Source organism: Syzygium oleosum, unplaced genomic scaffold (assembly GCF_021117445.2).
Source record: "Syzygium oleosum isolate NSW1041296 unplaced genomic scaffold, Sole_v2.1 Sole_v2.08, whole genome shotgun sequence".
In the NCBI taxonomy this organism is placed as follows: Eukaryota; Viridiplantae; Streptophyta; class Magnoliopsida; order Myrtales; family Myrtaceae; genus Syzygium; species Syzygium oleosum.
Genome location: NW_026607492.1, coordinates 3,035,427 through 3,048,596, shown reverse-complemented (window position 1 = coordinate 3,048,596; position 13,170 = coordinate 3,035,427). Strand labels below are relative to the sequence as shown.

General features: G+C 42.4%; 1 protein-coding gene and 1 pseudogene across 1 annotated transcript; both read right to left on the bottom strand.

Annotated features, from left to right (window-relative positions):
* Positions 1-2,752: 2,752 nt before the first annotated feature.
* On the bottom strand, positions 2,753-4,391 carry LOC115669403 (MDIS1-interacting receptor like kinase 2-like). Its single transcript, XM_056313764.1, has 2 exons — positions 3,601-4,391; positions 2,753-3,225 (listed from the first exon to the last, which is right to left on the bottom strand). The coding sequence occupies exons 1-2, from the start codon at positions 4,310-4,312 to the stop codon at positions 2,783-2,785; spliced, it is 1,155 nt and encodes a 384-aa protein (XP_056169739.1). The 5' UTR covers positions 4,313-4,391; the 3' UTR covers positions 2,753-2,782.
* A 5,897-nt stretch (positions 4,392-10,288) lies between these two features.
* Positions 10,289-12,957, bottom strand: LOC130138753 (MDIS1-interacting receptor like kinase 2-like; annotated as a pseudogene).
* Positions 12,958-13,170: the final 213 nt, after the last annotated feature.

Below are 13,170 nucleotides of genomic sequence, written 5' to 3'. Positions count from 1 at the left end.
GTTGCCTAATTTTCGTGGCCACAACAACACAACACCACTTATCATGCATTCCGATCTTACTGTAAAAACAAAAAATAAATGACTGTCAGATAAATGATTCTCACTCCACATTGCTACTTAGGTAGATTTTAGCCTAGCTAGTTTAAAAAAAGTTTGCCGTGACTTGAAATTGCAGAAGCCGTATCCTTTGTATCCTCAACCACAATTACCAATTTGCAGCATCATTCTATCAATCAACTCTTCACTGGTTGGAATTTTGTTTGCTATTACTGGGACAAGCACTTCATGGTCCTTGCTCTTCTTGTAGGCTTGATGAAGTTTCCGTTGATCCACCTTCCCACCATACTCGCTCGATTCATTTGTTGGAGCTGCGCAAGTGAGATTGAATGGAAGGGCTTGGCCAACGCTGGTTTTGGAGCTAGAAAAGCTTCCGAAACTTGTTTCATTGTGGGTCGTGACTTTGGATCGCTACTTAAGCAAGCAAGCGCCAGAGAAACTACCAGAAAGATATTTCTTGCGATAGAATTCACTCTTGGGATTGGCAAGCGTGGGTCTAATATTTGATGCAGGGGAATATTACCAAAAAAGTCCTAAACCTATTGCAATTGAGCCAATTCAGTCATAAATCTTTTTTTTTATCAATTCAGTTCTAAATCTTTTGCAATTGTGCCAATTTAGTCATCCGGTCAGCGTTGACGTGAATGCCGGCCGGCTGATGCGGCAATATTTTTAATATATATATATATTTATTTTTTTCCTTTTTCTTTTTTTTTTCTTTCCTTCTTCCCCCTGGCCGGCTAAGGGGAGGCTTGCCAGCGAGGTGACCTCGCCGGCATCTGGGGACTGGCGACAGCGGAGCTCGCCATGGCTGAGCGAGCTCGACCTTGCCCAAATCTGGCGAGGTCGAGCTTCGCCATGGCTGTGTGACGGCGAGGGCCGGTGAGGGCGGAGCTCGCCATGGCTGGGCGAGCTCTGCCCTCGTCGCCGCTGGGTAAGCTCGACCTCGCCTAGATCTGGCGAGGTCGAGCCTCGCCATGGCTGTGCGACGGCGAGGCTCGCCCAGCCATGGCGAGCTCTGCCCTCACTGCCGATGGGCGAGCTTAACCTTGCCCAGATCTAGCGAGGTTGAGCCTTGCCATGGCTGTGCGACGACAAGGCTCGCCTTCACAGGACTGGCGAGGGTGGAGCTCAAAATTTTTTTATTTTTTTCCTTTCTTTGTTTTATTTTTGGCCTTTCCTTCTTTGCCCGGTCCAATGGCCGAACCGGCCAGGGGTTAGGGCCGGCGAGCTCTTGTCGGCCACTAGGGAGGCTCGCCCTCGCCGGCACTAGCGAGGGCAGAGCTCGCCATGGCTGGGCGAGCTCGACCTCGCCCATAGCCATGGTGAAGCTCGACCTCGCCAAATCTGGGCAAGGTCGAGCTCGCCCAGCAACGACGAGGGCAGAGCTCGCCCAGCCATGGCGAGCTCCACCCTCGCCTCGCCCAGTGACGGCAAGGTTCGCCCTCACCGGCGAGCCTCCCCTTGGCAGGTCCGGCCAGGGGGAAGAAGGAAAAGAAAAAAAAAAAGAGAAACGAAAAAATAAAAAATAATTCGAAAATATATATATTAAAATATTGCCACGTCAGCCGGCCGGCGTCCACGTCAGTGCCGGTCGGCCAAAAGTGACTAGATGGACTGAATGACATAATTGCAAAAAGGTTTAGGACTGAATTGGCACAATTGCAATAGGTTTAGGATTTTTTTGGTAACTTTCCCTTTGAGGTAGCATAATATCTTCTTTGAGGAGTGTTGACAACATCAAAATGACATCACCTAGATGCTTGCCCATTATCGTTTCCATTGCTACCGCTCTAAACCTTTATATGTCACAATTTTCATTGATGACCAAAGTGTAAGCGAGCTCTAAGAAAAGGACAAAAAGTTGATGAATTAGATGAGGCTCAAAACCATGTTTTCAATGTTAGTTAGTGTACTATCAAAGGACACATTTGTCAGCATGATGAAACATCAATGGTGTTTGTTAACCGCATGGGGGTATAGTAGATCGATCTAGCTATGTACATCTAGTTATAACATTTAGAAAAGTATGGAGGACTATTGCTTGGAGGACGCTGTTGTTGTTGAGTAATTGAACTTCTGCTGTTCCTTCTAATAATTTTACATGATGATACATTGTTTATTGATCATGCATTTCAATCTTACCGAAAAGAAGAAAAAAAATGGATGTCCTATATAAACAGCTTCTCACTCCTATATGTAGGCTGTGTTTGTTTGCGGAAAAATATTTTTCCGGAAAATATTTTCCGCGTTTTCCGGTGTTCGGGGGCGGAAAATGTTTTCCGTGGGAAAACATTTTCCTTCTCCACCCCCAAATCCTTCATTGTTTTGAGGAAAATGATTTCCTCTTTTCACAAAGAGGAAATCATTTTCCCCCAAATTAAAGGCAAAATTGCCCATGGGAGGGAAAATATTTTCCGTGGGTGAGGAAGTTGATCGCCGGTCACCACCGTTGGTCACCGGTCGCTGGCCGCCCGCCGCCGCCGCCGCCGCCGGTCACCGGTGAAAAATATTTTCCGAAACTTTTTCATATTGGTCGATGAACACCGGAAAATTATGTTCTGGGAAAACATTTTCCAGGAAAATGACTTCCGGGAAAATATTTTCCAAAAGGAGAATATTTTCCGCCAAACGAACGGAGCCAAAGTTTTACATGACTTAATAATGTGCAGAAGCCACACAGTTCTATATCACTTACACCAAATTGTAGCATCATTTTATCAATCTAACTCTTTACTGGACAAGCACTTACTAACCCTTGCTCATCGCTTAGTCTTGATGAAGCTTCTGTTGATCGACCTTCCAACCATAATCTGTTGTTATCTCGGAGCTGAGCCAATGAGATCTCATGGAAGGGCTTCGCCAACGGTAACTTTCGAGCTAGAAAAGCTTCCGAGACTTGCTTCATAGTTGGTCGGGACTTTGGATTAGCACTCAAGCAAGCAAGCGCAAGAGAAACTATCAGAACAATACTTCTTGCGATAGAGTTCTCTCTTGGATAAGGTAACCGCGGATCTAAGATTTTATGTAGCATGATATCTTCTCCACAGGATGTCCACAACGTAGATACAATATCTCCTGGATGCTCGCCCATCATCGTTTCCACTGCTATCACTCCAAAGCTATATACGTCGCATTTCTCATTAACAATCAAAGTATATGCGAGTTCTGGAAAAAAAAGATACAAAAGACATAAAAAATTTTGGTAGTTGAGGCTTCAAACATGATGATTGCACCTTTACCACCGCCCCGTCGCTGCCCGGGAGGAGCAACTTTTCCCTCCCCGTCCTCACCCCACATAACTATGTACAGCACCCCACCCCGCTCCATTTGCCCCTCCAATTTTTCTTTAAAAACAATTAATTTAATTTCCACAATAAAACGTTGAATAGAAATGAATGATTTAGTAATACCGATATTGATGTAATATAACATCGAGAAATCTTGACTATTCCGACAAATATTTACTTATCGGACTTGTGCCTCTACTAGTAACTTTCAGGATTAAAGAGAAAAACTTATGAAGCATGAAGTATTGCTCACCCGGTGCAATATATCCATAGGTGCCAGCGACATTTGCGGTGAAGTTAGACAAGGAATCAGTATCTAGAAGCCTTGCGGTGCCAAAATCTGATACAAAAGCCTGCATTTTGCTGTTCAGTAAGATGTTGTTGCTAGATATGTCTCGATGTATAATTGGCTGAGTGCAATCGTGGTGCATGTAAGACAAAGCATGTGCCGTATCCCGAACGAGATCGACTCTTTTGGACCAATCCAATTCCACCGCTTCGACGTCAACTCTCAAAGTACAGAATAGACTTCCCCTTTCCATGTATTCATAAACCAAGAACATGCATTGCTTGTGTAAACAGAAACCATGGAGCTTGATGATGCTTCTATGCCTTACTTCTGTCAAGTGTTTCACTTCATTCCGAAAGCTCTTGTCGAAGGACGGATCCTCCGCTTCAAGACGGTGAAGTTTCTTCAATGCCACGACTTTCCCATTGGGTAATCGTGCTCTATAGACGCTGCCATAATCGCCAGTCCCGATGCAATATTTGATGTCGAAGTCCTCTGTTGCATTAATTATGTCTTCATATGCAATCCTCCCGTCATAATTCCATATTGACAAGAAATTTCCATTTTTCTCTATAGTCTTTGATTGCACGCTCTTTGTTGCACGCCGAAATAGGAAGCAAGATCCAACGACTATAAAGGAAATGAATATTGCAGCCAGTGGAATGAACCTCGTCATGTAATGAATTACGCTAGACCTTCTTCTGTGGGCTTGGGTTTCGTCAAACTGGTTCAAATCTTCGTTACCAAGAAAAGCGGTATCAGGGAAAGTAGCCCTGAGATTATCTGGAATTGTGCCGTTGAGATGATTGTATGATAAGTCGAGGCGACGTAACAAGTAATTGTTTTTAAATGTGGGAATTGAGCCAGAAAGAGAATTGTTGTGCAGATCGAGATCCCTTAAACTGCTCAAATTCTCAAGTTCAACAGGGATTTTCCCAACCAAGTTGTTCAAGCTCAAATCTAGAAATGCGAGATTCCTCACGTCTCCTATTTCCAATGGGATGACACCATCAAATATATTTTCCCGTAAATTTAGCTCGATCAAGCTCTCTAAATTGCCTATTTCCAACGGAATTAAACCACCGAGTTTGTTTTCTTGTAAATAGAGATAAGTCAAGCTTCTCAAATTCCCTATTTCCGGAGGAATAGATCCACCGAGTTTGTTTTCTTGCAAAGAGAGATAAGTCAAGCTTGTCAAATTCCCTATTTCGGGAGGAATAGATCCACTGAGTTCGTTTCCTTGCAAACCGAGATCAGTCAAGCTCATCAAATTCCCTATTTCCAGAGGTATAGATCCATTGAATTCGTTTCCTTGCAAATAGAGATAAGTCAAGCTCGTCAAATTCCCTATAGACGACAGAATGGGACCAGTGAAGCTGTTACCACTTAAATCAATATCATCCAATTTTGTGAGGTTCCCAAGTTCTAGAGGGATAGAGCCACCTAATTCGTTTGAGCTAAATATGAGAGATCGTAAATTATACAAGAGACCAATAGTCGAAGGGACTGCACCGCTGAGCGCATTCAACCCGAGATCCAAGTAGGTCAATCTCTCCAGATTTCCCAGCTCGGGAGGGATAGAACCACTGATGTGATTATGACCGATATGAAGTATTTCAAGCCTGGTGAGGTTTTGGACACAAGGAGGCAACTCGCCGGTGAGAGAATTGTGGGACAAGTCAAGGTGAGTTAGTCTTGACAGAGTACATATTTGAAGGGGGATTTTGCCAGCCAGTCCGCTGTAAATGAGTTGGAGAAAGGTGAGGCTCGGAAGGAGAGAGAAGTTCATGTTGCTGAAATTACCTCCTATTGGGTACGCAGTTGCCAAGCGAATCCCGTTGACGCTCCCAGAGGCATCGCACGATACCCCGGGCCACGCGCAATGAGGTAAGGGAGTGTCGCCGGTAACGGAGCTAGGCCACCACCCGCTGTGGAGAAGCGCACTTGCCTCTGACTCACTAGCAGGCGCTGCTGCTGCAACAATTGGATTGTAGCAGGAGAAAGCTATAGAAGTAATCAGTATAATAACTAAGGACATGTTGCAGATTATGCTCATCATGGGGTGGCCTCTTCTTTCGCTGTAGTCGGAGAAACAGGGTGTTGTTCAGTAACGTGTTATACCGCACTTATATAAAGTAAAACAAGAAGACGCTACTGTGCTGATGCGTCAAAGGAAACGCGTTCTGTACGGTTCACGCGTTCATCTTTTTAATGGCTCGACACACTTACGTTCAACCGTAACTCTCTTAGACTCAAAAAAGAATAAACTCTGTTGGACTTTTTCCTTCCTTTTTGTTTAGAGATGATGGAGTTGCCGTCATCTCGTAGGGCTGTAAAAGGGACACTAATCACTACAAAGTTGAATTAGTCTGCGAACCAATCCAAGTTTCAGCACCCCCGCAAACCAAAAACTACACGTCCAACATTATTTCGCCAGGTTTTACCAATCTTTTTTAAATATTACCAACAAGTTACCTGAAAAATGTCGTTTATCAGCATCTTTTTCTATACCTACAATACTTATTGAAATTTACCTACTCGGAAAAAGAAAATCTCATTTTTATATGCAGAACTGTTGAAAATATGTCTCGAATTTGAGCCCGAAGCGAAAATCTAAATATTCCGAATTGGATATTTTGCGGACGGCCGGAATCGAGCAAAGCAAATCACGTGATTTCCCTCTACAAATTGGAGTCCAACGTGATGACGGATTTTGACGGTGAAAGAATACTTAAAAAGGAAATTGTGGATTTGTTGTTTGGCTAAGAGAAAAGAAAAGAAGTAATTTCTGTTTTGAAACCAAGGATAGAAATAATCCTTTGGAGTCGGCCGAGGAGAATAGAAAATTAAAGGAAAGTCAAATCTTGGAAAATGGTTGACCGTATCTTGCATGGACTTCCTTTTACATGTTGAATTAGGCCACTGATCGTTTCTTGGGCAAATATATAATTTTCTGTCGTGTGCTCCTTCGACCGCAGTTGTTGATGTGAGCAGACTCGAAGCACCGTTTTCTCTGAGTGCCATGGACATCCATAGGTGCTGGGTGCTTGGTGTTGGATTCGTAATTTTGTTCATGGAATTACACCAAGAATTTAAGTGTTAGTAGCGATTAAATCTTGTAGTAAGATTTGTGTCTAATTCTTTCGCGAGATTGAGAGATTATTTCGTGAGGAATTGTGGGGCTAAACACTGCGTGAGTTATATTGAATATAATTGAGATTTGGGAAATACTTAGAGGGTTTGAGTGACTCGAGTGTGGTTGTAATCTCCATTGTATCGCTTGATCTATAGTAAAATTCTGTGCTGCTCTCCCCGTGGACGTAGGTCACTACGATCGAACCACGTACATTTGGTGTCCGATTTATTTTCTTGTTGTGTCAATTTTATTGTTCGATCGCCTGGCTTCCGCAACAAGAACAATAGAATTTTTCCCTGACAAATTCAATTTTATCTTTATTTTTTTGTGACAAGATTTAACGAACTATGAAAAAATGAGGCGACTCTTTTTTTAGTAGATAAAACGCGCTAAATCCCATAGTACCCAAGCACAAATTTCACACGCATGTCGGTACATCTACTGCCTTCTCTAAGCAAATGTAGAAAACATAATTATAACAGCATTGGCAGTAGACGATTTTCTGCCCTTTTAGGCAGGTCTCCACTTAAAAATGCACCATGACGCAATATTCTCAGGTGGCAATTTACATAAGATAAATCGGGTAAAAGATGTCTCTCTCTCTCTCTCTGCCCGCCACTCTGCCACCGTTGCAGTCGCGCCACTGCCGCTGCTACCGTGAGGCCGCTGCTCTTAACTCGACCTAGATATGAATTAAAGAATGAGAGAGAGAGAGAGAGAGAGAGAGAGAGAGCAGCTGTTTGGGGCTTTCGTTGGGTTGAACGAAGTAAGATGGTCCTGCTGGAACAAGACTTCGGCTCCGTTTATTTCGCGAAAAATGTAACATTTCCATAAAATGTTATTCAAGAAATCATTTTTCAGAAAAATAATAATATTTTCTAGTGTTTAGTTGAGATCTGAAAATGAATTGGAAAATATTTTTCCATTATTTAGTAAGGAAATTTTTATAAAAAAATTTTGGCCTCGATGGACCCAGGCACGAGCGTCAAGGACCTGAGCTTGACCTCGATATTACCGGGCCTGGTGTCCTGGGCATGGGCATCGGTGTCCCGACCTCGGCCTCGATGAACCCTAGCACAACCTATATGGACTCGGGCCATAGCGTTGAGACCTGGCCCCACTGCCAAGGACCTGAGAACGAGCAATGGGGTTCTCGTGCTCAAGTGTAGTGTTTCTGGTCTAAGTACCGATACCTAATCACATTTTGAAAAATGATTTCCGATTTTTTAAAAAGGAAATCATTTTCCTGAATTTAAGTTTTGAAAGGAAAACATTTTCCATTGATAATGAGAACATTTTTTGTTAACTTATTTTCCCAAGCAATCTAATGGCTAGAAAATAAGAAAAATGTTTTCCCGAAAAATATTTTCGACAAGACAAATGGAGCCTTCCTATAAGAGCTTTGTTGAATAAGATGTTAGATATCTTCGGAAGAATTTTGGATCACGTTCCATGTGGGTTGAACCCGATAACGATCATTTGGGGAGATTCATAATTTATGAATGGCATCATGAACTCTCTTTCATTGGAAGTGTGCTTGAGATATACAGAAAATGCGGCAGACGAGATTTTAAGGCGGAAAAAAGAATGATTTTATGATTTTAAGGCTCTTTTGTTTATTTTTTGGGTTTTATGTCGATGGGTTTCCTTGTCTTTGTGTCCATGTGTTCATCCATTCTGATTAAATTTAAAGGCTGCGTTCATTATTAAAAACTTCAAGACATAAGTTAATTTATACGGTTGATTGTTTCTTTATAATGGATTAACTCTGACTCCGCAACATCGTGATTGCGAAGTGGCAGGCCCTCCATCGTAAGCTTCACGGTTAACTAATGATGATTCAATTAGAAGTTGAAGCAGCTTACACATGGAAGTTGCACAAATTCCAGAAGTCGAGGTCTTTGTCGAGTACGCTCCTCAAAAGTCAACAAGTCAAGGTCTTTGGACATGTATTGATTGCCCGGCCAAGAGACACGGTCCGTCTAGAGTAATCGTCGTGGTCTTTTGTTGTTTTCGTGATGTCGGATCCTTGGCCATCGAAAAGGAAACGTTGCTCAATTTGCCGTCTTTAATTGACTAGCAAGTCTTCAACTAAACAGGAATTATCCGGAATAATACGCAGTGAATATCCTTATGTTGCCTAATTTTCGTGGCCACAACAAGACATTATCACTTACCATGCATTCCGATCTTACTAAAAAAGACAAAATAAATGACTGTCAGATAATTGATTCTCACTCCACATTGCTACTTAGGTAGATTTTAGCCTAGCTAGTTTAAAAAAAGTTTGACGTGACTTAAAATTGCACAAGCCGTATCCTTTGTTACCTCAACCCCAATCACCAATTTGCAGCATCATTTTATCAATCTACTCTTCACTGGTTGGAATTTTATTTGCTACTATTGGGACAAGTACTTCATGGTCCTTGCTCTTCTTGTAGGCTTGATGAAGTTTCCGTTGATCCACATTCCCACCATACTCACTCGATTCATTTGTTGGAGCTGCGCAAGTGAGATTGAATGGAAGCGCTTGGCCAACGCTGGTTTTGGAGCCAGAAAAGCTTCAGAAACTTGTTTCATTGTGGGTCGTGACTTTGGATCGCTACTTAAGCAAGCAAGTGCCACAGAAACTACTAGAACGATATTTCTTGCGATAGAATTCACTCTTGGGATTGGCAAGTGTGGGTCTAATATTTGATGTAGCATAATATCTTATCTGAGGAGTGTTGACAACATCAAAATGACATCACCTGGATGCTCGCCCATTATTGTTTCCACTGCTACCGCTCTAAAGTTTTATACATCACAATTTTCATTGATGACCAAAGTGTAAGCGAACTCTAAGAAAAGGACAAAAAGTTGATGAATTAGATGAGGCTCGAAACCATGTTTTCAATGTTAGTTAGTGTACTATCAAAGGACATATTTGTCAGCATGATGAAACATCAATGGTGTTTGTTAACCGCATGGGGGTATAGTAGATCGATCTAGCTATGTGCATCTAGTTATAACATTTAGAAAAGTATGGAGGACTATTGCTTGGAGGACGTTGTTGTTGTTGAGTAATTGAACTTCTGCTGTTCCTTCTAATCATTCACTGATCCATTCATAACCCTTTTTAATTATTTCGTTTAGTGTCACAAAAGACTGCCAAGAAATTGCTAGGAACTGCAAACCAAAGACTATCTATTGAAATTATATGGTCAGCGGAACAAGATAACTCAAGTCAAAAGCAGCTTCCGACATACTTTGCCTAAGTTCAATTTTGGCGGGCCCAAAACCCATTTACAAGTTTTCCACCTCACCCGTGTCTTTTGAGAGTCTTCTCTAATTTGATTTCTTTGAGCCAATTGTAATACGTTGTGTCCAACCAAAATGAACGGATAACCGCTAAATCAGTGAATTCAATTGTAATACGTGGTAGAAATTGTGTATGGGTTCTCGTGTATTATGTTGGGACTGGTGCGGGTCTCTTTATTTCCTGATGCATTGTTTATTAATAATGTATTTCAATCTTATTGAAAAGAAGAAAAATGAACGGATGTCCTATATAAACTGCTTCTCACTCCTCTAGCATAGTACGGAAAAAAGTTTTACATGACTTAATTATGTGCAGAAGCCATACACTTTTATATCCTGAATCACTTTCACCAAATTTCAGCATCATTTAATCAAGCAACTCTTTATTTGGACAAACACTTAATCACCCCTTGCTCATCGCTTAGTCCTGATGAAGCTTCTGTTGATTCACCTTACATCCATGATCTATTATTATCTCGGAGCTGAGCCAATGAGATCTCATGGAAGGGCCTCGCCAAGGGTAACTCTCGAGCTAGAAAAGCTTCCGAGACTTGCTTCATAGTTGGTCGGGACTTTGGATTAGCACTCAAGCAAGCGAGCGCAAGAGAAACTATCATAACAATACTTCTAGCAATAGAGTTCTCTCTTGGATAAGGTAACCGCGGATCTAAGATTTTATGTAGCATGATATCTTCTCCACAGGATGTCCACAAAGTAGATACAATATCTCTTGGATGCTCGCCCATCATCGTTTCCACTGCTACCACTCCAAAGCTATATATGTCGCATTTCTCATTAATGACCAAAGTATACGCGAGTTCTGGAAAGAAAAGATACAAAAGACATCAAAAATTTTGGCGGTTGAGGCTTCAGACATGATGGTTGCACCTTTACCCCCTCCCCGTTGTTGCCGGGGAGGAGCAACTTTTCCCTCCCCGTCCTCACCCCACATAACTATGTGCGGCACCCCACCCCGTTCCATTTACCCCTCCAATTTTCCTTTAAAAACAATTAATTTAATTTCCACAATAAAACGGTGAATAGAAATGAATAAATTAGTAATACCGATATAGATGTAATACAACATCGAGAAATCTTGACTATTCCGACAAATATTTACTTATCGGACTTTTTCCTCTACTAGTAACTTTCAGGATTAAAGAGAAAAACTTATGAAGCATGAAGTATTGCTCACCCGGTGCAATGTAACCATAGGTGCCAGCGATATTTGCGGTGAAGTTAGACGAGGAATCAGGATCCAGAAGCCTTGCGGTGCCAAAATCTAATACAAAAGCCTGCATTTTGCTGTTTAGTTAGATGTTGTTGCTAGATATGTCTCGATGAACAATTGGCTGAGCACAATTGTGGTGCATTTAGACAAAGCGTGTGCCGTATCCCGGATGAGATCGACTCTTTTGGACCAATCCAATTCCACCGCTTCGACGTCATCTCTCAAAGCATAGAATAGACTTCCCCTTTCCATGTATTTGTAAACCGAGAACATGCATCGCTTGTGTAAGCAGAAACCATGGAGCTTGATTATGCTTCTATGCTTTACTTCTGTCAAGTGTTTCACTTCATTCCGAAAGCTCTTGTCGAAGGACGGGTCCTCCGCTTCAAGACGGTGAAGTTTCTTCAATGCCACAACTTTCCCATTGGGCAATTGCGCTCTATAGACGCTGCCATAACCGCCAATCCCGACGCAATATTTGATGTCGAAGTCCTCCGTCGCATTAATTATGTCTTCATATGCAATCTTCCCATCATAATTCCATATTGACAAGAAATTTCCATTTTTCTCAGAAGTTTCTGATTGCACGCTCTTTGTTGCGCGTCGAAATAGGAAGCAAGATCCAACAACTATACAGGAAATGAATATCGTAGCTAGCAGAATGAACATCGTCATGTAATGAACTCCGCTAGACCTTCTTCTGTGGGCTTGGGTTTCGTCAAACCGGTTGCAATCTTCGTTACTAAGGAAAGGGGCATCAGGATAATCAGCCCCGAGATTATCTGGAATGGGGCACTTGAGATGATTGAATGATAAATCTAGAAATTCGAGATTCCTTAAGTCTCCTATTCCCGATGGGATGGCACCAATAAATCTATTTTCCCGTAAATTCAGCACGACCAAGCTCTCCAAATTGCCTATTTCCGGTGGAATAGATCCACTGAGTTTGTTTTTTTGCAAATAGAGATGGGTCAAGCTCGTCAAATTCCCTATAGACGACGGAATGGGACCAGTGAAGTTGTTGGAACTTAAATCGACATAATCTGTTTTTGTGAGGTTTCCAAGTTCTAGAGGGATAGAGCCACCAAATTCGTTTGAGCCAAATATGAAGGATCGTAAATTGTGCAAGCAACCAACAGTCGGAGGGACTGCGCCGCTGATTTGATTATTACTGATATCAAGAAATTGAAGCATGGTGAGGTTTTGGACACAAGGAGGCAACTCACCGGTGAGAGAATTGTAGGACAAGTCAAGGTGAGTTAGCCTCGACAGAGTACATATCTGAAGGGGGATTTCGCCGGCTAGTCCGGTGTGAAAGAGTTGGACAAAGGCGAGGTTCGGAAGGAGAGAGAAGTTCATGTTGCTGAAATTACCTCCTATTTGGTACTCAGTTGGCAAGCGAATCTGGTTGACCCTCCCAGAAAAGTCGCACCATACCCCGGGCCAGGCGCAATGAGGTAAGGGAGTGTCGCCGGTGACGGAGGGAGGCCACCACCCGCTGTGGAGAAGCACACTTGCCTCTGACTCACTAGCAGGCGCTGCTGCTGCAACAATTGGATTGTAGCAGGAGAAAGCTATAGTAGTAATCAGTATAATAACTAAGGACATGTTGCAGATTATGCTCATCATGGGGTGGCCTCTTCTTTCGCTGTAGTCGGAGAAACAGGGTCTTGTTCAGTCACGTGTTATACTGCACTTGTATAAAGTAAAGCAAGAAGACGCTACTGTGCTGACGCGCCAAAGGAAACGCGATTTGTACGGTTCACGCGTTCATCTTTTTAATGGCTCGATACACTTGCGTTCAACCGTAACTCTCCTAGACTCGAAAAAGAATAGACTCTGTTGGACTTTTTCCTTCCTTTTTGTT

What these genes read in the sequence shown, in the direction of transcription:
- LOC115669403 (XM_056313764.1), bottom strand. Translation starts at nt 4,312, where the DNA reads ATGACGAGGTTCATTCCACTGGCTGCAATATTCATTTCCTTTATAGTC. An exon ending in CTATGGATATATTGCACCGG is followed by an intron (nt 3,226 to 3,600) that starts GTGAGCAATACT and finishes TTTTTTTTCCAG; the next exon opens with AACTCGCATATACTTTGATT.